The sequence below is a fragment of the Talpa occidentalis genome, unplaced genomic scaffold, assembly GCF_014898055.3.
Source record: "Talpa occidentalis isolate TD23 unplaced genomic scaffold, MPIMG_talOcc4v2.1 talOcc4.4, whole genome shotgun sequence".
In the NCBI taxonomy this organism is placed as follows: Eukaryota; Metazoa; Chordata; class Mammalia; order Eulipotyphla; family Talpidae; genus Talpa; species Talpa occidentalis.
Genome location: NW_023604295.1, coordinates 87,408,453 through 87,435,158, shown reverse-complemented (window position 1 = coordinate 87,435,158; position 26,706 = coordinate 87,408,453). Strand labels below are relative to the sequence as shown.

Below are 26,706 nucleotides of genomic sequence, written 5' to 3'. Positions count from 1 at the left end.
GATATTGTGAGGCACAATTTAAAAGTTTTTATAACCAAATTTTTAAAAAGGTGAAAAAGTGTTAGGTTAACTTAATTTATATGTAAACCAATTTAAAATGTTTTTTCAGTATTCAGTTAATGTAAATAATTATAAAAACATGTTTCACTTTTTTTGTGCTCTTGGCGATACTTTTACAGCAAATCTCAACTGAGACTAGCCATATTTCAGATGTTTGTAGCTACCCAGTTGCTACCATACTGGGCAGCATAGTCTTTAAATTTTTTGTCTGTATAAGGTATAAATTACTGATTTTGTGAATTCGTGTATTTCACAAAATTTGCATCTTTTGTATATAGCATCCTTTTTATTATTTGCATCTTTTGTATATAGCATCCTTTTTATTATTATCATGACTATCATATAATTTTCTCTTAAATTCTGTTTTGACACACCAGTTTTTCTTTTGTTTAATATTGCTTAATATATGTATTTACTTTTATTACTTATTTTTATCTTAATGTATCCTTAAGTTTTAATCTTGTGTCCTGTAAATAGCATATGGTTGGAATTTTTTCTTTATTCAGTATGGTACACTCTCAAAAATCTCTTGAATTTAATCTTCATATTTATCGCAATTACATATAGAATTCGACTAATTTCTATCATTTACTTTTTAGTGATTTTTTTTCGGTGAAGATTTAAATTATTTGATTTTTAGTCTCTCTTTAATGATTTGAAAGCTTACATTATATTATTGTTCTAGTGGTTATTATTAAATTAAAAATACTGAGTTGCGATTAATAATAAATTATGTGTGTATATTAACAAGTATATGTGTGTGCACATATGCATTTATTTGTATGTGTGTATATGAATGAAACTACCACCAGTTAAGATAATCAAGTATCAGTCAGCTCAAAAAACTGACTCATGCTCCTTACTAATCAGTTCCTGCCTCTCATCCTTTCATTTTCTTATTTCTACCTTCTCCTCTATCCCCAGACAACAATAGATTTAATAACCAACCTTATATAAGTGGAATCAAAGTATTTACTCTTTTTCATTTATCTTCTTTTCTAAGTATAATTACATTGAGATTCATGAATGTTATGAATATATGGATTATTATTTTTTTATTGTCATTTGTATTTCATTGTATGAATATACCATTTTGTTTGTCCATTTGCCTGTTGATGAACATTTTGGGTTCTTTCTATTCTTTAGCTGTACAAATGAAGCTGACAAATAAAGTGTGTTTTGATGACAGAAGTCTTTGACATTGATGTAGTCACATTTGTCAAAAATTTCTTTTAGATATGTTGCTTTTGGCATTTGTGTTCAGGTCCTATGTACATCCTTTTCATCATGATAATAGTAATTTGTAGTTTAAAATATTGTATATATTTTATCTGACATTTCTGAATATTTGTACTACAGATAGTCTATATTCCGCCCATTGCTGCTAGAATTAAAAGTGTAATATTTGAAAAAATGTGTGTTTGAAGACTTTATTAGTTTGTAATTCATAGACGTTTCAACTCTGCCAATATTCTTGGTCCAGTGGAGTATTTGTAACCTATAAATCTACTGTTTGTATATTGGCAAATATTATAGGTCATTTATTTTTTCCATCAGAGTTAATTAAAGATAAGCAAAAACTCAAGGGTAATTTATGGGGTAAATTATCACTAATGTATTTAATGCTGTAATAATACTGCAATAGAGTTTAATTAAATTGAAATAATTTACAGCCGCTCTCATGAAACTTAAAAGACATTTATAATTTTAATGGCCACTTTCTATTTGTATGTTCAACATCTAATTCCTTTTTATTTTTTCTTCTTGATTTTCAGATCACAAAATTTGTCCAGGACAGACATAGAGCTAGAAGAAACAGACTCCGTAAAGATCAGCTTAAGAAACTTCCTATACATAAGTTCAAAAAAGGTAAATGAATATTATTTTCTAAATAATCACCCTTAGTTTATTTTAGGGTACATGGTAATCACACTCTAATACTATCATCTGAGTGCTTGCTTACTCTATGCCTGAAAGTAATCGAGTAATGCAGAAGATGGTCTTTTGCTGTAGTGTACCCTGGTAATGACAAGAAGGGAAAACAGAGATCTTAATAATGAAACTGACCAAAATGCCTTTTATTATCACCATGCATCATCAGTTATAAATATCAGTGGATAAAATACTTCTTGCAATAGACTGACCTTCCCAAAGTGCCCTTCCCCCACCCCATTTTTTCTCCTACTGTAACAACTGTATTAACATTGCACTTGTTTAACACATAGTTTATAGTTTTGCATTAATTAACACATAGGTAGCTATTATGTATCAATACACTTTGCATATATTATTTCACTTAATTTTCATATTTCTATGAAATTGTCACTAAAATGGTTATTATGGATAAGAATATAGAGGGCCAGAGATGCATAAAACCTTAACATTACATAGCCAGTACTAACAGAGCTAATATAGTTTCTGCATTTATGCACCTATGTGTCCATGAGCTTTTAGTGCGGGACATGCTTGTTAAATCCTTTTGGCTAGTAGTTATCTGACTTTTAAAAATCATATACAGGTTAAAATGATCTGTATTTTAATTTATTTTTTATTTTTTTATTATTATTTTTTTTAATAATAAATTTTATTGTTATATTCCCCATACAATTGCAGCCCCCCCATTCTGACCCCAATCCCTCCCCTCCCGCCCCCGCCCCTCAAAAAAGTGTCTCTGGTTCATAGTTTTTTGTTGATTTTGATTTTCACTTTCTTATAGTTATTCATTTTCCTGGTCCCTTATTTAAGTTTTCTAGATTCCTGCTATGAGTGAGACCATCCGGTATTTTTCTTTTTCTTTTTGGCTTATTTCGCTGAGCATGATCCCTTCCAGCGCCATCCATGTTGCTGCAAATTGCATGTGTTTATCTTTTTTGAATGCTGAGTAATATTCCATGGTATATATGTACCACATCTTCTTGATCCAGTCATCTATTTTTGGGCATTTGGGTTGTTTCCAAAGCTTAGCTATTGTAAACAGTGCTGCTATAAACATAGGGGTGCAGGTGTTCTTTGGAATTGATGTTTCTGTGTCCTTTGGGTAAATACCTAGGAGTGGAATTGCTGGATCATATGGAAACTCTATGTTTAGTAGGTCCAGAAATCTCCACACAGCTTTCCACAGTGGTTGGACCAGTTTGCACTCCCACCAACAGTGCAGAAGAGTTCCTTTTTCTCCACACCCTCGCCAGCGTTTGTTGTTGCTAGTTTTTTTAATATGTGCCATTCTCACTGGTGTAAGATGGTATCTCATGGTAGTTTTGATTTGCATTTCCCTGATGGCAAGTGATGTTGAACATTTTTTCATATGCCTGTTGGCCATTTGCATTTCCTCTTCAGAGAAGTTTCTTTTTAGCTCTTCTGCCCATTTTTTGACTGGATTATTTTCTTTGTTGTTGTTGAGTCTCATCAGCTCTTTGCAGATTTTTGTGATCAATCCTTTATCATTAGTGTTGGGTGCAAAAATGTTCTCCCAGTTGGTGGGGTTTCTCTTTGTTTTTGTTATTGTCTCTTTTGCTGTGCAGAAGCTCTTTAATTTGATGTAGTCCCAGCTGTTTATCTTTGCCTTCACTATCACTGCTTTGGGTGATGTGTCTGTAAAGATGTCTTTGATGTGCAAATCACGTAGTGTTTCGCCTATATTTCCTTCTATATATTTTATGGTGTATTTTAATTTAGCAGAGAAAACTTAGTTCTTCCAAATATTTATTTTCCAAGTAATATATTTGTAAAATCTACCCTTGACAGGGAAGGAGGGTTAAAATGCGGACTATTAAAATGAGCCCAAGATTACTGTTTTCACTTTAAAATAGCTTATAAGCATAGACACCTTTATGTAAACCCCAAAACAAAAGTGAATAGAAGAAACAAAGGAGATAAAAATGGATTTGAAGAAACATTATGTAAAAGGAAACTATCAAAATACAAGGGAAAAGGACCTAGCAGTCCAGACAACTCATGCCTAGGTAGGATACACAGGTGGCTCCACACACTGGCTCCAGCAGTCTAGAGACCCTGCAAGACCAACATACTCTGGTAAGAGTGCCTAGGAATTAAAAGTGCCTAGAAATCCCACCCTAGACCACTGCAGTCCAGATGACTCATACCTAGGTGGGAGCCATGGGAGTTACCACTCATTGGCCCCAGCAATCCGAACTAACTACTCTTAGAAAAAACAAGAAGGCAAACAATGGGGAGTAAGAAAAATACAAACGGTCAAGTAAGCACTCCAGGAAACTATACACCACAGAAAGGAAAGCAGTACCCAGTACCCAACACTGACGTGGAAGAAATTTCTTACTGTCAGATGAAAAATTCAAAATAGCCGTAATTAAAAAAGTCAAACAAAATTCAGAAAAACAGATCAGAGATATATGAGAAGATACAGAAAGAAAAAGAATCCCATAAGAAATATAACAAATAGATGATTGAGATTGGAACTTTAAATAAATAAAGGAACTGCAGGAAGTACAACGATCAATGGAGGAGATTAAATACTTCAGGAAAAAAAACATGAAAATAGAATTAAAAAATGGAAGAATGAATCGGTAATCTCAAAGACACAGATACAAATAGAAACTAGAAGGAAAAGAAAGACAAATGAAATAGTATGAAGAAACCCTTCGAGGTTATCTGACTCCATGAGGAAAGGAAATATAGGAGTCATAGGAATCCCAGAAGGAGTGGTCAGAGACAAGGATGCTGAAAAGCTATTCAGGGAAGTAATTGAAGAAAACTTTCCACTTGAAGAAGAAATGAAAATGACATACAAGAAGCTTGAAGTATGTCAAGCTATCTTAATGAGAAGAAAACTACAACTTGACAAATAGTAGCTTCCGAGAATCTAAGAAAAAGAAAAAAATAATGAAACTGATCAGAGGGGGAAGAAACAATTAACCTATAAAGGAAAACTGATAAGGTTAACATCAGACTTCTCTCAAGAAAAGAAAAGAGTGACCTATTCAAAAAGTGCCAACCAAGAATAATCTATCCTTCAAAGCTCTGCTTCCTATGTGATGGAAAAATAAGGACTTTTTTCAGACAAACAAAATTCTTGGGAACTCACTACAACCCACTCCACACTTCAAGGAATATTACATGAAGCCTTAAGATATAAGACAACAAAGGAATCAACATGAAAAACTGAACAAAGAATTAAATAGAACCACAAAGTGATGAACAAAATTGCAATAAAAGACTTCTATTATTAATAATAATCCCAAATATTAATGGAATAAACTCACCAATAAAAAGACACTGAGGGGTCCTCTCTGGTGGCACAGGGGTTAAAGTCTCAGTGCTAACAAGCTATTGCCAGCCACTGTGGCATGCATTCTATCCCTAGTCAGGAAGGTAAACCACATGGTACAGCATACCTCTCCTGTCTTGCCTGCTGCACCCTTCAGCAGTGTATTTCAGTAGATCTGCCTGTTCTTCTCCCCACTCTGTCTATGATGAATCCTCTTACCCTCCCCACTACACCTCTGTCCTAGACCCCAATTCTTGTGTGCATAAATAAATAAAATCCTTTTTAAAAAATAAAGTAAGGCCTCCCCAGTGGCGCAGCGGTTGAGCACTGGGTTGCGAAGCTGCCCGCAGCCTCTGCTGCGCCGGTTCAATCCCCGGCTGTTCCCCGGCCACCGGAGGAGGGTCCCACATGGCGCGCAGACCTCTCCTGCCGCCTGCTGCTCCCCTCAGCAGTGTACTTCGGTCCTTCTGCCTGCTCTGCCCCCCGCTCTGGCTCTGGTGAATTCTCTCACCCTCCCGCGCTTCTGACTGTACCCAGTGCTTGTATAAATAATAAAAAAAAAAATTAAAAAAAAAATCTTTAAAAAAAAAATAAAGTAAAAAGACAAAGTACAAAAGCCAACCTTTTGCTGCCTCCCAGAAACACAGTTAAATTCTAGATAAATATTTAAGTAAGGGGTGGAAAAACAATTCTATAAGCAATTGGGAAGGATAGCCATACTTATATCAGATAAAGTATATTTCAGCTAAAAAAAGATGTCAAAAAACCTCGATAGACACTATATAATAATCAGGGTGGTAATGCACCAGTAAGACATAACACTCATCTTTTTGTACTGAACAAATGAGGGCGCACCAAAATACATTAGCCATTGGAGAAATTACCTATATGGTAGGAAATTCAACACCCTGCTCTCACCAAGGGCAGAGCAACAAGACAGAAATTAAACAAGGACACAATAGCTCTTAATGAAGATATAGATCACATGGGCCTAACCGACATTTATAGGACACTGAAACCTCCAAAAACCAAATACATATTTTTCTAAAGTGCACACAGATCGTTCTCTAAGATATACTACATACTGGCTCATAAGACAAACATCAATAAGTACATGAAGATTTTAAACATACCATGTATTTTCTCTGACCAAAATGTATGAAACTAGAAATCAACAAAAAGAAAGCAAGAAGATTCCTGTTTCCATAGACTGAACAATATGCTACTGAAAGACCATTGGGTAAATGAGGGAATCAAAAAAATACTTTGAGACAGATGATAGGGACAAAATGTTCCAGAATATATGGGACACATAAATAGCTGTGTTAAGTGAAAACTACAGAGCAATATAGGCCCACATCAAGAAACAAAAGAACCTAAAGAAATCATCTTTTCTCGCATCTTGAGGAACTGGTAAAAGAAGAAGAAGACCAAGCAACAACAACAGCAACAGCAACAACAACAAGAACAAACACCAAAAGACAATAGAAAAAAGAAAATATTAAAATTTAAGCTGAAATAAATTAAGTGGGAAAAAAAATTCAAAAGATCAATGAAACCAAAAGCAGTTTATTTGAAAAAATACATTAAATAGACAAATCTCTAGCCAGGCTTGCAAAAAAAAAAAAAAGAGGGCGCAAACTCAAATAAATAGCATCATAAAAGAAAGATTAGAAATTATGAGAGACACAGTAGAAATCCAAAGGATAATTAGAGATTTACTATGAATAGTTACATGCAAACAAGCTCAACAGTCTAAATGAAATAAATTCTTAGATTCATGGAACTACCCAAGATTGAACAAAGAAGTAGAAAACTTAAACAAACTAATTACAAGCAAGGGAATTGAAACACTAATCAAAACCCTCCCCAAAACAAAATCCCAGTATCACATGGTTACACAAGCAAGTTCTATTAAATGTTCAATGATGAGCTAATGTTTGTCCTTTCAAAACTCTTTAAAAATTTGAGAAGGAAGGAATACTACCAAATACATTTTACAAGGCCAACACTACACTAACACCTAACCAAACAGAAGACAACTACAAAAAAGAAGACTACAGACCAACCTCTTTAATGAACACTGATGCTAAAATCCTCAATAAAATCTTAGAAAACCAATTCCAACAATGCTTCAAAGGATTATATACCATGACTAACTGGAATTTATTCCAGGAACACAAGGATAGTTCAGCATCTGAAAATCAACTAATATAATTCACCACATTAACAACAACAACAAAAAATAAAAACCATATGGTCATGTCAATAGATGCCTAGAGCATATTTGATAAAGTTCAACATCCATTTATGATAAAGGCCCTCTAAAAACTTGGGATAAAGAAACATATCTTAAGATAAAGAAAGCTATAAATGCCAAACATATAGCTAACATCATTCTTGGTGGTGAAAAACTGAAAGCCTTTCCATTAAGATTTGGAACAAGGCAAGAATATAAACACTACTGCTTCAGTGTAATTATGGAAGTCTTAGCAAGAGCAATAAGGCAAGAAAAAGACATTGGAGAATTCAAATTGGGAAAGAAGTAAATTTATCATTATTTGTAAATGCTGTAATATATAGACAGACCCCTAAAAATCAATGAAAAAAACTAATTAAAATAAAAAATCCAGTTCAATAAAGTAGGAGGTTATAAACTCAATACACAAAAATCTGTCTCCTTCCTATATGCAAATAATCAGTCTGAAGAGGAAGAATTTAAGAAAACCATCACAGTTATAATTACACCAAACAAAATTTAAGTACCTGGGAATAAACCTAACAAAGGAGGTAAAAGACATATACAAGGAAAATTATAAAACATTGTTAAAAGAAATAGATGAAGACACAAACAAATGGAAAAGATATTCCCTGCTTATGGATCAGAAGAATCAACATTATCAAAATGGCCATCCAACCAAACACAATTTACAGATTCAATACAATTCCAATAAAAATCTCAATGACATTCTTAAAATAAATGGAACAAATATTCCTGTAATTCATATGGAGTCAAAAAATCCTTTATAGCCAAAACTCTCCTGACTAAAAAGGGAAAGAACAGAAGTATTACTCTCCCAGCCTTAAACTATACTACAAAGCCATAATAACAACAAAAAAAAAATATGGTACTATAACAAAACAGACACACGGACCAATGGAATCTAATTGAAAGTCCAGAAATAAAGCCACACACATATGGTTAACCAATCAATGACAAAGGTATGAAGTATATACACTGACGCAAGGAAAATGGCTGTAGAAACTGAACCACCACTTGTAAAGAATGAAACTAGACTACTGCCTATATAACAATAGGCAAAACACTCTATGATAGAAAGTTCAGAAACATTTTTGAGGACTCACCTCTAGAAGCAAGGAAAACAGATTATAAAGAGCTGGGACTACATAAAAATAAAAAGCTTCTTTACAGTGGAAGAGACAGCATCCAAAATGAAGAAACACCCTACTGAATGGGAGAAAATATTTCCATACCATACATCTGATAAGGGACTGATACGAAAGATCTACAAAGAGCTCACAAAACAACAACAACAAAAAAATAAACAACCAAATTTAAAAAATAGACAAAGGCATTAAAAAGACACTTCTCCAAAGAAGAAATGCAAATGGATAACTGGCCTATGAAAAAATGTTCAACATCACTTGTTATGAGAGAAATGCAAATCAAAACCAGATGTGGTTCCACCTCACACCTGTGAGAATGGCCCATATGAAAAACAAAACAGAAATAATAAATGCTAGCAAGGATGTGGTAAAAAAAATAACCCTCTTACACTGCTGGTAGGAATGCAAGCTTGGCCAGGCACTATGGAAAGCTGTGTGGCGTTTTCTCAGAACACTAAGAATGGAGCTGCCATGTGATTCTATTGCTAGGAATCTACCCAAAGGACACCACACTAATTCAAAAGGAAACCTGTACTCTTATGTTTATCATAGTACTATTTACAGTAGTCAAGCTATGGAAGCAAATGCCCCAAAATAGATGAATGGGTCAAGAAGATGTGGTATATATAAACAATGGAATACTACTTAGCAATCAAGGCATATAAGTCATGCCATTTGTTGTAACATGAATGGACCTTGAAGGTATTATGCTAAGCAAAGTAAGTCAGAAGAAAAAAGGGAAATAGCAAATGATTTCACTTGTGTGTAGAATATAGAGAAACCAGTGTCCGGAAAAAAAGACAAAACTTGCAACTGACCATAGAGCTGAGGCATACAGCAGGGAAGGGGAAGGAAGAGGCATCAAAACAGGAGGGAAGAGCACAAGGGACTGTGGTTTTGGATCATGGGTACTATGATTTTGGGAGCACCTCAGAGTGTATGCTGGAAGGAACAATTCAAATACTATCCCAAAATTAACAAAGATGTAAGAAAATAAGTATATTAAAATTTTAAAAAAATAATAAAATACATGGAAAGAGAAGAGCAGAGACAAACTGAAAAAAGTCCATAAAACAACTATCAAAGTGTGAATATATATCAATAATTTTCCTAAATGTTAACTGGCCTGAATTTACCAGTCAAATCACACAGAGTGGAAAGATGTATTAGAGAACAAAATCCATCTTTTTTTGTGTCAGGACTCTGATCTGAACCAAGAACATAAGTTCAGTCTAAAATCCTGGAAAACAATTAAATGATATCCTAAAAAATGATATGGACCGCTATATTTATATCAGATAACATAGAATTCCAGCTAAAAAAGTTAAGAAGATGGCAAGATAGAAATTGTATAATGATTAAGGCATCAATCCATTAAGAATACATATATTCATATATGAATCAAAATACATAAACCAATACAAATAGATCTAACAAGAGACATTTCAAGAAAAAGAAGTCTTAAATAAGGAATTAGAGCAAATGAGCTTAATAGACATATACAGGGATTCCACTCCCAAAAAGCTGAGTATACTTTTTGTCACGTGTACATTGAAAATTCTTGAGAACACTTGTTGGGTCACAAAATTTCAATAAATTTATGAAGACCGAAATCATTTAAAGTATTTTTTTCTGGTCACAGTGATATAAAATTAAAGTCAACTACAAAAAGAAAGCTGAAAAAAATATCAAATATGTGTAGAATGACAGCAACATGGATGGTGCTGGAAGGGATCATGCTCAGCGAAATAAGCCAAAAAGAAAAAGAAAAATACCGGATGGTCTCACTCATAGCAGGAATCTAGAAAACTTAAATAAGGGACCAGGAAAATGAATAACTATAAGAAAGTGAAAATCAAAATCAACAAAAAACTATGAAACAGAGACACTTTTTTGGGGGTGGGGGGGCAGGAGGGGAGGGATTGGGGTCAGAATGGGGGGGTTGCAATTGTATGGGGAATATAAAAATAAAATTTATTATTTAAAAAAAATATGTGGAGAATGAGCCATGTTATTGGATAACTATTGGGTCAATGAGGATATCAAAGGTGATTTTGAGAAATGTGTCATGACATTTTCAACAACTCAATATCCCATTGTTTGCATATAGGCAGTCAACCTATTTTTGTGTGCTGATTTCATACCCTGCCACTTTATCAAATTGATTGTTTCAACTGGTTTTGTGTGGAATCTTTAGCATTCTCTATGTATATTATCATGTCATCTGCAAATAATGATAGCTCTACTTCTTTCCTAACTTGAATTCCCTTTATGTCTTTCTTTTGTCTGATTGCTCTAGCTAATACTTTCAATATTATGGGAAAAAAAGTAATTGTAACAAAGTAAAAATCAAAATCAACAGGCAGCTATAAACCAGAAACATTCTGTGGGGCCAGATGGTGGGGGGGATGGGGAAGGGAGTAGGATCAAAACAGAGGTGGGAAAAGCACAAGGGACCATGGTGATAGTTCACAGGTGAATGGGTGGTGGGAATTTCACAGTGAAGTTCACAGGGACTATACCTGAGATGAAAATGCATACATTGTACAAAAATGGAAAATGATGTAAAAAATACATAAAATAAAATAATAATTAAAAAGAGAGAAGAAAAACAGTGATGAGAGTAGACATCCATGTCTTGTACCAAATCTTAGTGGAAAAGCATTCAGTTTTTCACCATTGAGCATGATGTATGAGGTTGTTGTAAATGCCTATTATTTTCTTAAGTTATCTTCCATTTATCCCCACTTTTTCTGGTGTTTTCATTATAAATTGATGTTGGGTCTTATTACATTCTTTCTCAGAAACTATTGATGTAATCATATGGTTTTTATCTTTTTTTTTTAAGATTTATTTATTTATTTATGCACAAACCAGGGTACAGGCCAGATGCACGGGAGAGCAGGCGAGTCAGGAGAGGTCTGCTGCGCCATGTGGGTTGCTCTGTGGCCGGCCGGGAATTGAACTCATGCTGGGGTGGCTGCGGATAGCTTCATAGGTTGCGTCTTAACCCTTGCGCCACCAGGGAGGCCCCTATCTCTCTTTTTGTTGATGTGGTGAATTCTATCAGTTGATTTTTGGTTGTTGAACCATCCTTGTGTTCCTGGTATGAATCCAAATTTGTCATGGTATGATCCTTTCACTGCATTGGTGGATTCGGTTTGCTGATATTTTATTCAGGATTTTTCTATCCATGTTCAATAGAGAGATTGGTCTGTAATTGTCTTTTTTTGTGTTGGCCTCATAAAAATGTATTTGAAAATAGTTGGAAGAGTTTGAACAAGGTTGGTATATTTCACCTTTGATGGTTTGGTGGAATTCACTTGTAAAGCCATCTAGATTTCCCTTTTTTACTTTTCCTGTAATTGGTGCTGTGGATATATTTCATTTGATTTTAATATTTTTGTCTCTGATGGTTCTTGTAGTTCCTTAGATCTATTTTCACAATTGCTGAGTCTATTTTCACAATTGCTTTCAGAAGACTGGGGCAGTGTCCCAGAGAGGCCAGCCACTGGTTCAGATGTATTTAGGATGGAGAGCTGGCTCACATTTTTGGCACCCCCGATAGCATTTCTGGGGTTTCAATTCTGAGTCTTTGCTGTGTGTGTGCTGTTATGCACTTCATGAGGTCAGTACCAGTCCCATGGGAATGGTTGATAATGCAATCCAGAGCAAAGTTCTTGATCTTCTTGGCTGGGTCCTGCCCTGTATGGAACACTCCAGTTCCCTCTACATGTCCTTTTTGTCAAGATATGTGATTCCACACTGTTTTGCTTTCCATTCCCCATGTTGAGATTGCAGACATGCTCTCTGTATTCCTTCCCAGATAGCAGCCTCCAGACATGTCTCTCACATCCTGCTCAACAAATCATGCCTCTTCTCTTTGTAGTATGTGTTTGTCCCTAATATCCAGGGAATGTTTCAGTTTTTCGCTAACTGTACTCCTTGGATCACTGTTAGACAGTTGTCTTGGGATAAAGCAAGGAACCTCCTAGTTGCCATCTTGTTGATGTCTCCATCTTGAAGCATCAAACAACTTAAGGAAAATTTTGTTTACATTCACTTGTATGTTTGTTTTCTAGAAGGTGAGCTTTAGCTGCAGATTTTAGTTTCTATTACTGGAGTAGGTTCCAGCAACAACACTAGGGAGCACACATGCAAAAAAAAAATTGATAGCTGGAGCTTTGGATGCCCATAGTCCAAAATGGTGAAATATTTGTTTGGAACTCCAAAAGTTCCAAAGTGGACTTACTGTTGAAATCCCAACTGACAGCAAAAAAATCTTAATGTTCAATGTCCTTTGACTTTCTTATCTAACTCTTTCCCTTTACTCTCCCTCCCCCCAATAATAGAGATCCCTTCTCAGAAACCTGGATATTCACTGCTAGAGAAAAACAGATCCCTTCTACTACAGTCTTGACAGCCAGGCCATAGAGGGGGGTGATTCTTTGAGTTCCTCCTGACCCTCTGCCTTGAAATTTGCCTTTATCCCACTCTAATGACATGCCAAATTTTCCTGATAGGCTGATTGGACACATTCTCAAATTCACTATCTCTTGTGGGTGTTCATCCTGTTTTTTTTTCTCCTCAATTTTGCTTTTCCTCTAATAGTGTCAAGTGTGGGGGTGGGGGCATACCCATCAAATCCTTTGAATCCACAGCTCCTGAGTTCCTATCCACCTCTTTTGGATGCAAAGGGGGGTAGATTTATCCCAGATGTCTTGGTATAATGTTCAGAGTCATTCTTTTTTCTTTTTTTTTTTTAGTTATGAATGTCCAATTATAAGTAGCAGGGGAAATAATGATACCCATTCTCTTTTAAAAAAAAAATTTCTTTGATGCTATGGCAAATAAGATTGACTTCTTGGTTTCCTTTATAGATTGGTAATTGTTAATCTATAGAAATATAACTGATGAGTTTGATTCCTTTATTTTGTAACTTTGTCATATTCGTTTTTTCAGTTATGCTTAGAAATATTTATGGTTTTCTCTATGTAAGATCAACTCATCTTACATATGCCCACTGCATATGTTATGGTGGGCTTTTTAAAATATTGGTTATTGAGTTGATGTAGATGTAGTTTTCTTGTATTCCTATTCTTGATTTTTTTTTTAAATCATGGAAGGTGTTGAATGTTATCAAATGCTTTATCTACATTGATTGAGATAATCATGATTTTTCTGTCACTTTGCTAATGATCTATTACTTTGATTTTTTTATATAAACTTTATTGATTTACCATAGTAGGATTGATTTTCATGTTTAAGCATCCTTGCATTCCATGTGTACATCTTACTTGGTCATGGTGTATAATTATTTTAATGTATTATTGTATTCATTTTAGTAAATTTTGTTTAAGATTTTAGTATAAATATCCATCAGGAAATTTAGTTTGTAGTTTAGTTGTGTCTTTGTCTGGTTTTGGCATCCAGGTAATGCTGGTATTATAGACTAATTTTAGTATTATTTCTTTCTCTTTGATTCTTTGGAAGAGTCCCATGGGAGAAGGACTGGTATTAATTCTTCAAATGTTTAGTAAAATTTATCTGTTTTCATTTGGTCTTGACCCTTTTTTTGTTTGGGCTTTTTTTTTTTTATTGTATCGCATTCTTCAGTAACTATAGTTCTATTCAACTTTATTTCTTCATGATTTAGTGTTAGTAGGTTGTATAATTATAAGAATTTACCCATATTTTCTTGCTTATCAATTCAATTGTCATATAATTGTTAACAGTAATCTCTTATAACCTGTTTTATTTTGTGACATTAGTTGTAATAATGTCTCCTCTCTGTAAGTTTTGTTATGAGTCTTCTCTTTATTATTCTAGCTAAAGATTTGTGAATTTATTAATCTTTTCATTAAACTACCTTGGTTTTATTGAATTTTTTGCTCTTTTCTAGTTTTTTGTGGTATTGTTTGGTTGTTGATGTTTTTCATTTTCTTTTTAAATATATTATTTACTGTTATAAACATATATTAGTCCTGCTTTGGAATATCCCATAGGTTTTGGTATGTTGTGTTTCCATTTTCACTTGTGCCTAAACAGTTTTTAAGTATGTGATTTCTTCCTTGACCCATTAGCTATTTCCAGGACATTGTTTGTTTTCCACATATTTTTCGTGTTTTCATTTTATTTCTGCTGTTGATTTCGATTTTCATTTCCTTGTGCTGGAGAAGCTACTCTGTATGATTTCAGTTATCTTATATATACTTATATTTTTTTTATATTAAATTTTATTTTTATATTCCCCATACAATTGCAATCCCCTTATTTTGACCCCAATCCCTCCCCTCCCACCGCAAACCCACATAGAGTGTCTCTGGTTCATAGTTTTTTGTTGATTTTGTTTTTCACTTTCTTATAGTTACTCATTTTCCTGGTCCCTTACTTAAGTTTTCTAGATTCCTGCTATGAGTGAGACCATTCAGTATTTTTCTTTTTCTTTCTGGCTTATTTTGCTGAGCATGATCCCTTCCAGCGCCATCCATGTTGCTGCAAATTGCATGTGTTTATCTTTTTTGAATGCTGAGTAATATTCCATGGTGTATATGTACCACATCTTCTTGATCCAGTCATCTATTTTTGGGCATTTGGGTTGTTTCCAAAGCTTAGCTATTGTAAACAGTGCTGCTGTAAACATAAGGGTTCAGGTGGTCTTTGGAATTGATGGTTCTGTGTCCTTTGGGTAAATACCTAGGAGTGGAATTGCTGGATCATATGGAAGCTCTATGTTTAGTAGGTCCAGAAATCTCCACACAGCTCTCCATAGTGGTTGGACTAGTTTGCACTCCCACCAACAGTGCAGGAGAGATCCTTTTTCTCCACATCCTCGCCAACATTTGTTGTTGCTAGTTTTTTTAATATGTGCCATTCTCACTGGAGTAAGATGGTATCTCATGGTAGTTTTGATTTGCATTTCCCTGATGGCAAGTGATGTTGAACATTTTTTCATATGCCTGTTGGCCATTCACATTTCCTCTTCAGAGAAGTTTCTTTTTAGCTCTTCTGCCCATTTTTTGACAGGATTATTTTCTTTGTTGTTGAGTCTCATCAGCTCTTTGCAGATTTTTGTGATCAGTCCTTCATCATTAGTGTTGTGTGCAAAAATGTTCTCCCAGTCGGTGGGGTTTCTCTTAGTTTTTGTTATTGTCTCTTTTTCTGTGCAGAAGCTTTTTAATTTGATGTAGTCCCAGCTGTTTATCTTTGCTTTCACTATCACTGCTTTGGGTGATGTGTCTGTAAATATGTCTTTGATTTGCAAATCACGTAGTGTTTCGCCTATATTTCCTTCTATATATTTTATGGTTTCAGGTCTTATGTCTAGTTCTTTAATCCATTTTGAGTTGATTTTTGTGTATGGTGTGAGGTAGTGGTCAAGCTTCATTCTTTTGCATGTAGCGACCCAGTTTTCCCAGCACCATTTATTGAACAAACTTTCTTTGCTCCAATGCATAGTCTTTGCTCCTTTGTCAAAGATTAGTTGACCATAAATCTGTGGGTTTATTTCTGGATTTTCTATTTGATTCCATTGGTCTGTATGTCTGTTCTTGTTCCAATTCCATGCAGTTTTGATGATTATGGCTTTGTAGTATAGTTTGAAGTCTGGGAGTGTGATGCCTCCATTCCCCCTTTTTTTTTTCAGGAGAGCTTTGGCTATTCGGGGTTTTTGGTGATTCCATATGAATTTCATCAAGAATTGTTCTATTTCTTTGAAGAATGACATTGAAATTTTGATTGGAATAGCATTGAATCTGTATATTGCTTTTGGTAGGATGGCCATTTTAATAATGTTTATTCTTCCAATCCATGAGTAGGGGATGTCTTTCCATTTCTTTGAGTCTTCTATTTCTTTTAACAGTGTTTTATAGTTTTCTTTGTATAGGTCCTTTATCTCTGTTGTTAGATTTATTCCCAAGTATTTGATTTTTTTTTTGTTTCGATAATAAAAGGGATGGGTTTTTTTATTTCTTCTTCTTTAGATTTATTGTTTGTGTATAGGAAGGCTACCGACTTTTGCGTGTTGATTTTGTATCCTGCCACTTTACTGAACTGATTGATGAGTTGAATTAGTTTCTCTGTGGAGTTTTTGGGGTTCTTTATGTATATTATCATATCATCTGCAAATAGTGATAGTTTGACTTCTTCTTTTCGTATTTGGATTCCTCGTATGTCTTTCTCTTGTCTTATTGCTCTGGCTAGGACTTCCAGTATTATATTGAAAAGCAGTGGTGAGAGTGGACATCCTTGTCTGGTTCCAGATCTTAACGGAATTGCTTTCAGCTTTTCACCATTGAGAATGATACTGGCTGTTGGCTTGTCATAGATGGCCTTTATGATGTTGAGGTATGTTCCTTGTATCCCAAGAATTTCAAGGGCTTTTATTATGAATGGGTGTTGTCGAAAGCTTACTCAGCATCTATTGATATTATCATATGGTTTTTATATTTCTTTTTGTTGATGTGTTGGATAACATTGATTGATTTTTGGATGTTGAACCATCCTTGTGTCCCTGGAATGAATCCTACTTGGTCGAGGTGAATTATCTTATGGATACATTGTTGGATTCTGATAGCTAAAATTTTATTGAGGATTTTTGCATCAGTGTTCATTAGGGAGATTGGCCTGTAGTTTTCCTTTTTTGTGTTGTCCTTGTTCGGTTTTGGTATTAGTGTAATGTTGGCTTCATAGAACGTGTTTGATATTGTCCCTTTCTTCTCAATTTTTTGGAAGAGTTTGTGAAGGATAAGCACTAATTCGTCTCTGAATGTTTGGTAGAATTCATTTGTAAATCCATCAGGTCCTGGGCTTTTGTTTTTGGGGAGGTTTTTGATTACCATTTCAATTTCGCTACTTGTAATTGGTCTGTTGAGGTGTTCTATTTCTTCTTTATCTAGCTTTGGGTGATTGTAGAGTTGTAGGAACTTGTCCATCTCCTCTAGATTGTTGAACTTGTTTCCATATAACTGTTCATAGTAGTTACTGATTATTCTTTTGATATTTGCTGTGTCCGTTGTGATTTCTCCTCTTTCATTTATGATCCTGTTTATTTGTGCTTTCTCCCTTTTTTCATTTGTGAGCCTGGCTAGGGGTTTGTCTATTTTATTGATTTTTTCGAAGAACCAGCTCTTGGTTTCATTGATCTTTTGAATTGTTTTTTTAGTTTCCATTTCATTTATTTCTGCTTTGGTTTTTATATTTTTCTTCTACTGGTTTTGGGGTTTTTTTGTTGTTCTTTTTCTAGATCTTTGAGCTTCGAGATTAGTTGTTTGAGTTCTTTCTTGTTTCTTGATATGAGCCTCTATTGCTATATATTTTCCTCTTATTACTGCTTTTGCTGCATCCCATACATTTAGGAAACTGGTGTCCTCCTTATCATTCAATTCAAATAATTTTTTAATTTCTTCTTTGATCTCCTCTATAGTCCACTGGTCTTCCAGTAGTGTGGTTTTTAATCTCCATGAGGTAGGAGAGTTCCTTGCCTTCTTTTTATGGTTTATTTCTAGTTTGATGCCTTCATGGTCAGAAAAGATGGTTGGTATGATTTCAGTCTTGGTGTATCTGTTAATGTTTGTCTTGTGCCGCAGTATGTGATTGATCCTGGAGAATGATCTCTGTGCGCTTGAGAAAAATGTGTACTCCGTTTTTTTGGGGTTTAGTGTTCTATAGGTGTCTGTTAAGCCCAAATGTTCTAGGTCCTTATTTAGACCTTTAGTTTCTTTACTTATTTTTTGTCTTGTTGATCTATCCATTGTTGATAGTGGTGTGTTGAAGTCTCCCACTACGTATGTATTTTCTCTGATGTCTGTTTTCAGAGAGGACAACAGTTGTCTGATATATTTTGGTGCTCCTTCGTTTGGTGAGTATATGTTAATGAGTGTTATTTCTTCTTGAAGTATTGTCCCCTTGATCATAATGTAGTGACCATTGGGGTCTCTTTTTATCTTTTTGAGTTTGAAATCTGTTTTATCTGATATAAGTATAGCTGTTCCTGCTTTCTTTTTTGGTCCATTTGCTTGTTGGATTGTTTTCCATCTTTTAACTTTGAGTCTATTTTTATCTTTTGTAGCTAAATGTGTTTCCTCGAGACAGCAAAAGGTTGAGTTTTGTTTCTTAATCTAGCCTGCGACTCTGTGTCTTTTTATTGAAGAGTTTAGTCCCTTTACATTTAGAGTTAATATTGATATGTTAGCATCTTTATTTGCCATTGTGTTTGTCTTTCCTTTGATTTTATTTATTTATTGTTTTAATAACTTTTTTTTCTTGGCCTTCTTTCGTTGTTATTCGTACCTCTGAGGTTCTGGCTTTAGGATTCCTTGTAGTATTTTTTGGAGTCGGGATTTAGTCGTAATGAAATTCCAGAGTTTCTGTTTTCTGGGAAGGTCCTTATTCTTTCTTCATAGAGGAAGGAGAGCTTTGCAGGATAGAGTATTCTTGGTTGGCATTTGTTTTCTTGGAGACTGTTGACTATGTCCCTCCACTCTCTCCTTGCCCATAGTGTTTCTTCGGAGAAGTCTGATGTCAGCCTGATTGGTTTTCCTTTGAATGTTATCTGTTTCTTCCCTCTTGTCAGCTTCATTATTTTTTCCTTGTCCTCGATTCTTGGGAGCTTTACTATTATGTGTCTTGTTGTATTTTTTCTTTCGTCGTGGAAGTTTGGTGTTTTCTTGCTTCTTGTATATCAATTTTCAGCTCCTTCTTCACATTTGGGAAGTTATCTTCAATTATGTCTTTGAATATTTTGTCTGTTCCTCTATACTTCTCCTCTCCTTCTGGTATTCCTATAACTCTTATATTTCCTTTCCTCATGGAGTCAGATAGTTCCCGAAGTCTTTCTCTGGTCTTTTTCCTTCGTATTTCTCTTTCCTTTTCTGTTTTGGTTCTTTTTATTTCTGTGTCTTCAAGAGTACTTATTCGTTCTTCCATTTCATCTATTCTGCTTTCATTGCTATTTTCAGAGTTCTTTGGTTCCTCCATTAATTCTTTGATCTCCTGCATTTCTTTTGCTTCCCCCTTTAAGGACTCCATTTCATTCTTCTGTTCGTGATTATTTTTCTCATATCATTGTTTTCCTTTATGAGTTCTGTCACTTTTTTAATCATGGCAATTTTAAATTCTCTTTCTGGAAGGCTCAGAAGTTCTTCCAAGTTACTGTCGTTGCAATCTGGGGGGTGGTTTTCTTTTTGTGGTGTGCTTTTCTCCTGAGGAGTTGTTAGGTTGCGTGTGGTTCTTCTACTCCCTACTGTCTGTTTTCTGATTTGTCATATGCATTGGGAAACTGTGTTGCTGGGACTGGCCGGCATCTTGGGTGAGCTTCTCCAGTCCCCTCTGCCTCCTCCGGGAGCCTTCTGCCGTTTTAAAGCAGTCTTTTCTGAAGAAAGGTCCCTGTTCTAAGGCGTGTTAGTGACTTTTTTTCTGGTCGCTAGGTGGCGCCAGAGATCTCTCCTAGGTCCTTGGGGAGCTGTTTTTATCACCCCGTGGGACAGGGAACAGAGCGGGAATGGTAGGGTAAACCTGAACGGCTTTGGGGTGCTGTGTCTGCCTTGTGCCCCACCGTTGTGGAGAACCCATGCCCCGAATTTCGTGCCCCGGGTCTCAGTTCCCAAGCCCTCAGGTCCAGGACGTGGGCTGTAGCCCAGTTCAATGACCGCAGAAATGGCGCCTTTTGCACCCCGCTCCCGTGTATGGGCGCCTGGTTCCTGATTACTCAGGGAGGGACTTTCACCTCAGTGAGGGTCCCCACGCGTCTCCCCTCAAGCCTAGGTCGCAGGCACGGGGACCTGGGCAGCCGCGTTCCGCGTTTACTTTTCAAGCGCGCCGCTTTTCCACGCAAGCTTATTGGCTGGCCCAGGGCTATGTGCAGGTCTCCCGGAGTCTCATTTGTTCTCTAATGGCGCCTGGAGCCGTTGGCTCACCTCTTCGGGCGAATCCTGCAGGGTTCTCCACAGCTCCAGTTCACGGGGTGTGGTGGCTGAAATAGTTCCTTTCCACTCACAGTCCCGCTTGATGTGTAGTTTGTTCTTGTTGGTCGTTTTAGTTTGTTGTTTTCCTCCTCTCTGTTGGTCGGAGAGTGATGACTTTGTGGGTGGGGGAGGGTAGCAGGGTTCTGGGCTTTCCTCCCTTCTAGTCCTCTTTTATGGCAACTTTCTTCTTCGGATAGTTTTTTTGAGTCGTCTGTTTATCTTCCGTGTCCCAGTTCTTACTGGGACCTGCCGCTTTTCCTCCCTATTAACTTTTTTTTAATGGGAGATCTTACTCGCAGCGTCTCCTCGCCGCCATGTTGATCCGCCTCTGACCTATACTTATATTTGTTTTGTGGGCTACCATGTTGACCTTGGAAATTGCTCCATTGTTCTCAACAAGAATGTATATTGTGTTGTTCTGTGTATGTATGTTTGATACAATTTTGTATAATGTTGTTCATAGCCTCCGTTTATTAGACTTCTGTGTGGTGGTTCTATCCATAGCTAAAAGGGTAGTATTAATCTTTCCTATTGATATGGTTGTTGTCTATTTCTTCCCTTATTCTGTCAATTTTTACTTCTTATAATGGGTGCTCTAATTTGAAGTTGTACATATGTATATATTTATAATCTTCATATCTTCTTGGTGTATTGAACTTTATCTTTGTCTCTTCGAGTGGCAGTTTTTATCTTAAATTCTGTTTTGACTGATATCAGTGTGGCCACCCCTGCTCTCTTTAGGCTCCATTGACATGAATATCTTTCCCACCCTTTCACTTCTATCCTTTATGTGTCCTTAAATGTAAAATAAATCTCATGTAGTCAGTAGTGGAATGGTCTTGCTTTTATATTCTTCCAGCTAATCTATATCTTTTAATAGGCATATTTAACCTATTTACATTTAAAGTAATTATCAGTAATATAGGCCTAGTATAGCCATTTTGTTTTATAGCTTTTTATTTGTCTTTTGCTGTATTTCTTTGTTTTTTACTGATTTTTTTGGTAGTGTTGAGTTTATTTCCTTCTCATTTCCCTTTGTGTATATTTCTTTGAATTTACCACTGTAATTGTATAAAATATCTTAAGGTTATACAGTCTATCTTAATCTGATAACAGCTTCAATTATGTATCAAAAAGTTACTCCTTTACATCTTTGCCTCCTCTCATATTGTAATTATTGATTATACAGTTTGCTCTTATATTGCTTATATTCATTACTATAGACTTATAATTTTTATGCTTTAAAAATTTCAATACTATAGGATTCTGTTTTTATATATTCTATGCTTTTGTATTGTTAATTTATTGTTCTCTTCAACTTGTAGTACTCCAGTATTTTTTGTAGGGCACATCTAGTGATGATGAAATTCCTGTTTTTTTTTTTTAAACTGACAGTTTTATTTTCTCCTTTGTTTATGGAGAATTTTTTTGCTCAATATAGTATTCTTGGTTGGCAATTAATTTCATTCAGTAATTAAAATATAATCACCCTGGGCCTCCCCGGTGCGCAGCAGTTGAGCGCTGGTTTGCAAAGCTGCCCGCAGCCTCTGCAGCACCAGTTCAATCCCTGGCCGCTGGGCGAGGGTCCCACATGGCATGCAGACCCCTTCTGCGGCCCACTGCTCCCCTCAGCAGTGTATTTCGTCAGTCTGCCTGTTCTGTTCCCTGCTCTGGCTCTGGTGAATTCTCTCACCCTGCCACGCTTCTGACTGTACTCAGTTCTTGTATAAATAAATAAATAAATCTTTAAAAAATACATATATAATCACCGTATCCCCTTTCTAGTCTAATTTCTGCTGAGAAATTTGATAATCTAAAAGGAACTCCTTCGTACATGACCAATTGCTTTTCTCTTGATACTTTAACAATTATCTGTGTCTTTTTTACAGTTTTGACAACTAGAGTTACCCTTGTCAGAAATCTTTGGAGTTCTTGAATTTGCATGTTATTTTCCTTTCCCAGTTTTGGAACACTTTCTTCAAATTGAGTCTCTGTCCTTTCCCTTTGTCTTTCTTCTCCTGTTAGGACTCCTACAATGTGTGTGCTGTTCTGTCTTCAAGTTTATTGTTTTGTCAAACCTGCTGTTGAATCCCTCTAATTTTTATTATACCTTTTAGTTCCAGAATTTGTTAGATTTTCTTTATTTTTTTCTGTTTCTTGATATTTTTATATTTTTAATGCATCATTTTCCTGATTTTATATGGTTACCCATGGTTATCTTTCAATTAATTGAGAACAGTGTTTTTCTTTGGCAATTAATTTATCTCTTTTTCTGTGGGTTTGGTTTCTTGAAATTTAATTTTTCCTTTAAATATATCATGGATTCCTATTTCTTTGTGCATTTTGTTACTATATGTCACTGGTATTTTTGTATTTGAAGAATCAGCCAGCTCTTCCTGACTTTGCAGTCTGGTTTCAAACAGGGTGGACTTCCTCCACTCAGCACAACTAGGTATTGTGCACAACTCAGCACAACTAGCTGTTTCTGGATGTGCACCTCTTTGGACTTGTGTGTATAATCTCTTAGTTTAAGAGGTTTGCTGGTTTCTGTATAGGAACTCCCCCTAGTTTCTGTGTATGCTTTTTGCAATCTCTAGTGCTTTAATAAATTGCTGTACTGAAGTTTTTATGTAGTGGTAAAATGAATGTGATAATACAGACTCTGTTGCATGTTTGATCACCTTTGTTCTCAGAGATCCCTAACCTGACAGTCCATTCTTGTAAGTAGATACAATCAAGCCAGAAGCCATTCCTTTGTGCATCCCTTACAAAAGTCAGGTAATGAACATATATTCTGTCTACCTCTATCCCATTGGGAGTTTCCTCCAAAACATGCCATGTCAAGGAAGAGGTGTAGTAGGTGAATAAGAATGGACAGTGCTGTGAATTTTCTTGCCAGGATTTGGTGGTATTGATTTCACCCTTGCCTTAGCTGCAGGAAACTTTTAGCTGTTTTGTTTGTTTTTTAAATTTCTCACATAGGCATTTGGTCCGCTTGTTGCTGTGAAATCTTCATTATGTAAGATCTAGGACTTCCTATTCTGTAAAAAGTAACTATAAAATACTCTATTTTACTTTTGAAGGGTAATTTTGCAAAGAACATAGTTTTGTATCAGTGAGGATTTTTCCATTAACACTTAAAATATTACACTTGGATGTAATTCTTATCTTAGTTCCTGTATTGGTAAGATATGATTTCCTTCTGAGTTCTTTTAAGATCATTTTTTCTCTTTGATTTATGTAGACTGAATATGATATGACTAGATATAGGAGTTTGAGGGGACATTTATCCTACTTGTTTTTCTCTTATCTTCCTTGATCGTTTATTTGATGTCTTACATTAACAAGGGAGAAATTCTTGCTACTGCTTCAAATATCGCTTCTTTTCCTTTTTCTTCTCCTCTGGTAGATACCATTACAAATGTTACACTTTTTTCTTTTTCTTTTTTGTTATCCTACAGTTCTTATATATTCTGGGGTGAGGGTTTTTTTTTTTTTTCAGTCTTTTTTCTTTTCAATTTTGAAGGTTTCTTTTTTTTTTGTTTGTTTGTTTGTTTATTTGTTTATTTATACAAGCACTGGGTACAGTCAGAAGCGCGGGAGGGTGAGAGAATTCACCAGAGCCAGAGTGGAGAGCAGAGCAGGCAGAAGGACCGAAGTACACTGCTGAGGGGAGCAGCGGGCGCTGCAAGAGAGGTCTGCGCGCCATGCGGGACCCTCCTCTGGTGGCCGGGGAGCAGCCGGGGATCGAACCGGCGCCGCAGAGGCTGCGGGCAGCTTTGCAACCCAGCGCTCAACCGCTGCGCCACAGGGGAGGCCCTCAATTTTGAAGGTTTCTATTGACATATCCTTATGCACAGAAGTTCTTTCCTTATCTATGTCCAGTCTACTAATGAACCCATCAAAGGCATTCATTTGTTAACTTTTTATCTCTAGCCTTTTTTTTATTCTTAGAATTTTAATCTCTATGTTATCCACTTATTCTTGAATGTTGTCTACCTTATCTATTAGAACTCTTTAGCATATTAGTCACATTTGTTTTAAATTCATGGTCTGAAAATTCTAATATCCTTTCCATACCTAAATTTGGTTTTGATGTTTGCTTTTTCTCTTTGAGCTATGGTTTTTTCCTTTTAGTATTCCTTGTAATTTTTTGTTGAAAGCCAGATGTGATGTCCGAGGAAAGGGATTCCAGTAAATAGGCTGTTAGTGGTGTGGTAGTAACTTGTTGGGGCAGGGAAAGAATGCTGTAGTCCATGGTTTTATCTGAGGCTTTTTAATGAGCTTGGAGCTTTGAGCAGTGAATTTCACAAGTTCTTCTCAAATTTTCTTCCACTATTTGGTGGAACCTCCTGGCTGGAGAGGCTAGAGTTTATTTCCCTTCCCCCATGTCAGTTAGGTTTTGATGGGTTACTAATGCTCTGGCATTTTTCAGAATGACTACTTTCCCCATTCCTTCCAGGAACTCAAAGAGATTTTTCTAAAATATTCACTATGAAACCCTGGTAGAGCTCTATGGGGCAAAACTCACAAAAGTATTTAGACTCTCCTGAAGTTTTAAATGCTCAGACTTGTCCACACAGAACCTTTGGCAATTCATTAGATCAGGTTTTCCTACCTGTTTTGGTTCCCTTGGAGTTTTGTTTACTCTGCTCTGGTTCCCTTGGAAGGCTTTTACTCAGGTTGTTTAGCATGTTATAATTCTGTGTCTACCTGTCTGGAGGTCAGCCAGCAGTGTTTGCCTTGTGACTTCACTTCTCTGAAGGATCTAAGAATTGTTTATTTTTGCTTGCTAAGCCTTTTGTTGTCGGGACAAGGAAAGTGGTGGTGACTTCTAAGCCCCTGGTTTTTAACTCTCAATGTCATCCACACTAAACCTCTAGCAATTTATTAATGTTTTTATACTGATACTGGTTCCCATAGAATTTTTAGCTACTGGGCTTCTTCTCCAAAACGTTTGAATTCCCCATCTCTGTCAGTCTATCCAATTTTTGGAGTAGTAGTTTTTTTCTAAGATCTTTTTGATAGATCTAGAAGAGTTGATTTTTCAGTTTGTTCAGGTTTTTTTCTATTCTAAGCACAAAACTGATGACTTCCAAGCTCCTTACACGCCAGACCAGAAACTCAAATTGGTCATCTTCTCCTCCCGCTTGCTTCCTCCTGTGGTAGTGTAATTTAGTCCTCTTCTTCCTATATATTTCTATTTCATACCACCTTGGTTATATTTATGAGTTTCTGTATATTAATACATTGCAGGCTTAGATAGCTGTTCATGTATACAATAAATATTCATACTGGGTACTTACTGTACTCTAGACACTGTTCTAGACACTAAACATTGGGGATATAACAGTGAATATAATCAGGAAGGAACTGTCATATTTCTAGTTTATAAAATTTAATAGAAGATTTCACATTTGGTTTCTTTAAATATTGAATATAGTTTAAAAAACATTTTGACTTAATGCATATATTTGTGAATACCTAATACATAAAATGAGATAGACATCACATTTTAAAACTATTTAATATTAGCATACATCTTGAAGATACTTTTCTTTGCATCAGTTGTAATTTTTTAATTTGAAGAAACATTCTTACCTAACATGGCATTTAACTCTGAATTCAAATATTCATGGCACTTAGCTGAATTAAAATACATGCTAATTGGGCCTCCCCTGGTGGCACAGCAGTTGAGCGCTGGGCTTTGAGGCTGCCGGTTCAGGCTGCTGGTCCCTGGCCTCCAGGGAGGGTCCCACACACACACAAAAAAAAAACCCAAAAAACAAAACAACAACAACAACAAAATGCTAATTACCCCATATTAAAGTCACAAACCATTTAAATTCAGTTACACTGGTTCTAAAAATATTACTTATGCTTACCAATAGCTTCCATAGTTCTAAATCTTTGTGAATGTATCCTTTATTATATCTGTTGACAATAATTTTTAATTTACATAAAAGACAATGTGAATTTTTGTTCTCAACATACCTATGATTATTCCATTCTAAGGCAAATTTGATAAAT

The 26,706-nt window shown here is 35.7% G+C and overlaps 1 protein-coding gene across 2 annotated transcripts in view; it reads left to right on the top strand.

The window, feature by feature from the left end:
* Nucleotides 1–26,706, top strand: part of RNF13 (ring finger protein 13) — a 138,788-nt gene that overhangs the window by 98,791 nt on the left and 13,291 nt on the right. For both annotated transcript variants that reach the window (XM_037525814.2, XM_054700737.1), the window contains exon 8: nucleotides 1,836–1,929. In XM_037525814.2, coding sequence (XP_037381711.1) covers nucleotides 1,836–1,929 — 94 coding nt within the window. The remainder of the gene's footprint in view (nucleotides 1–1,835; nucleotides 1,930–26,706) is intronic.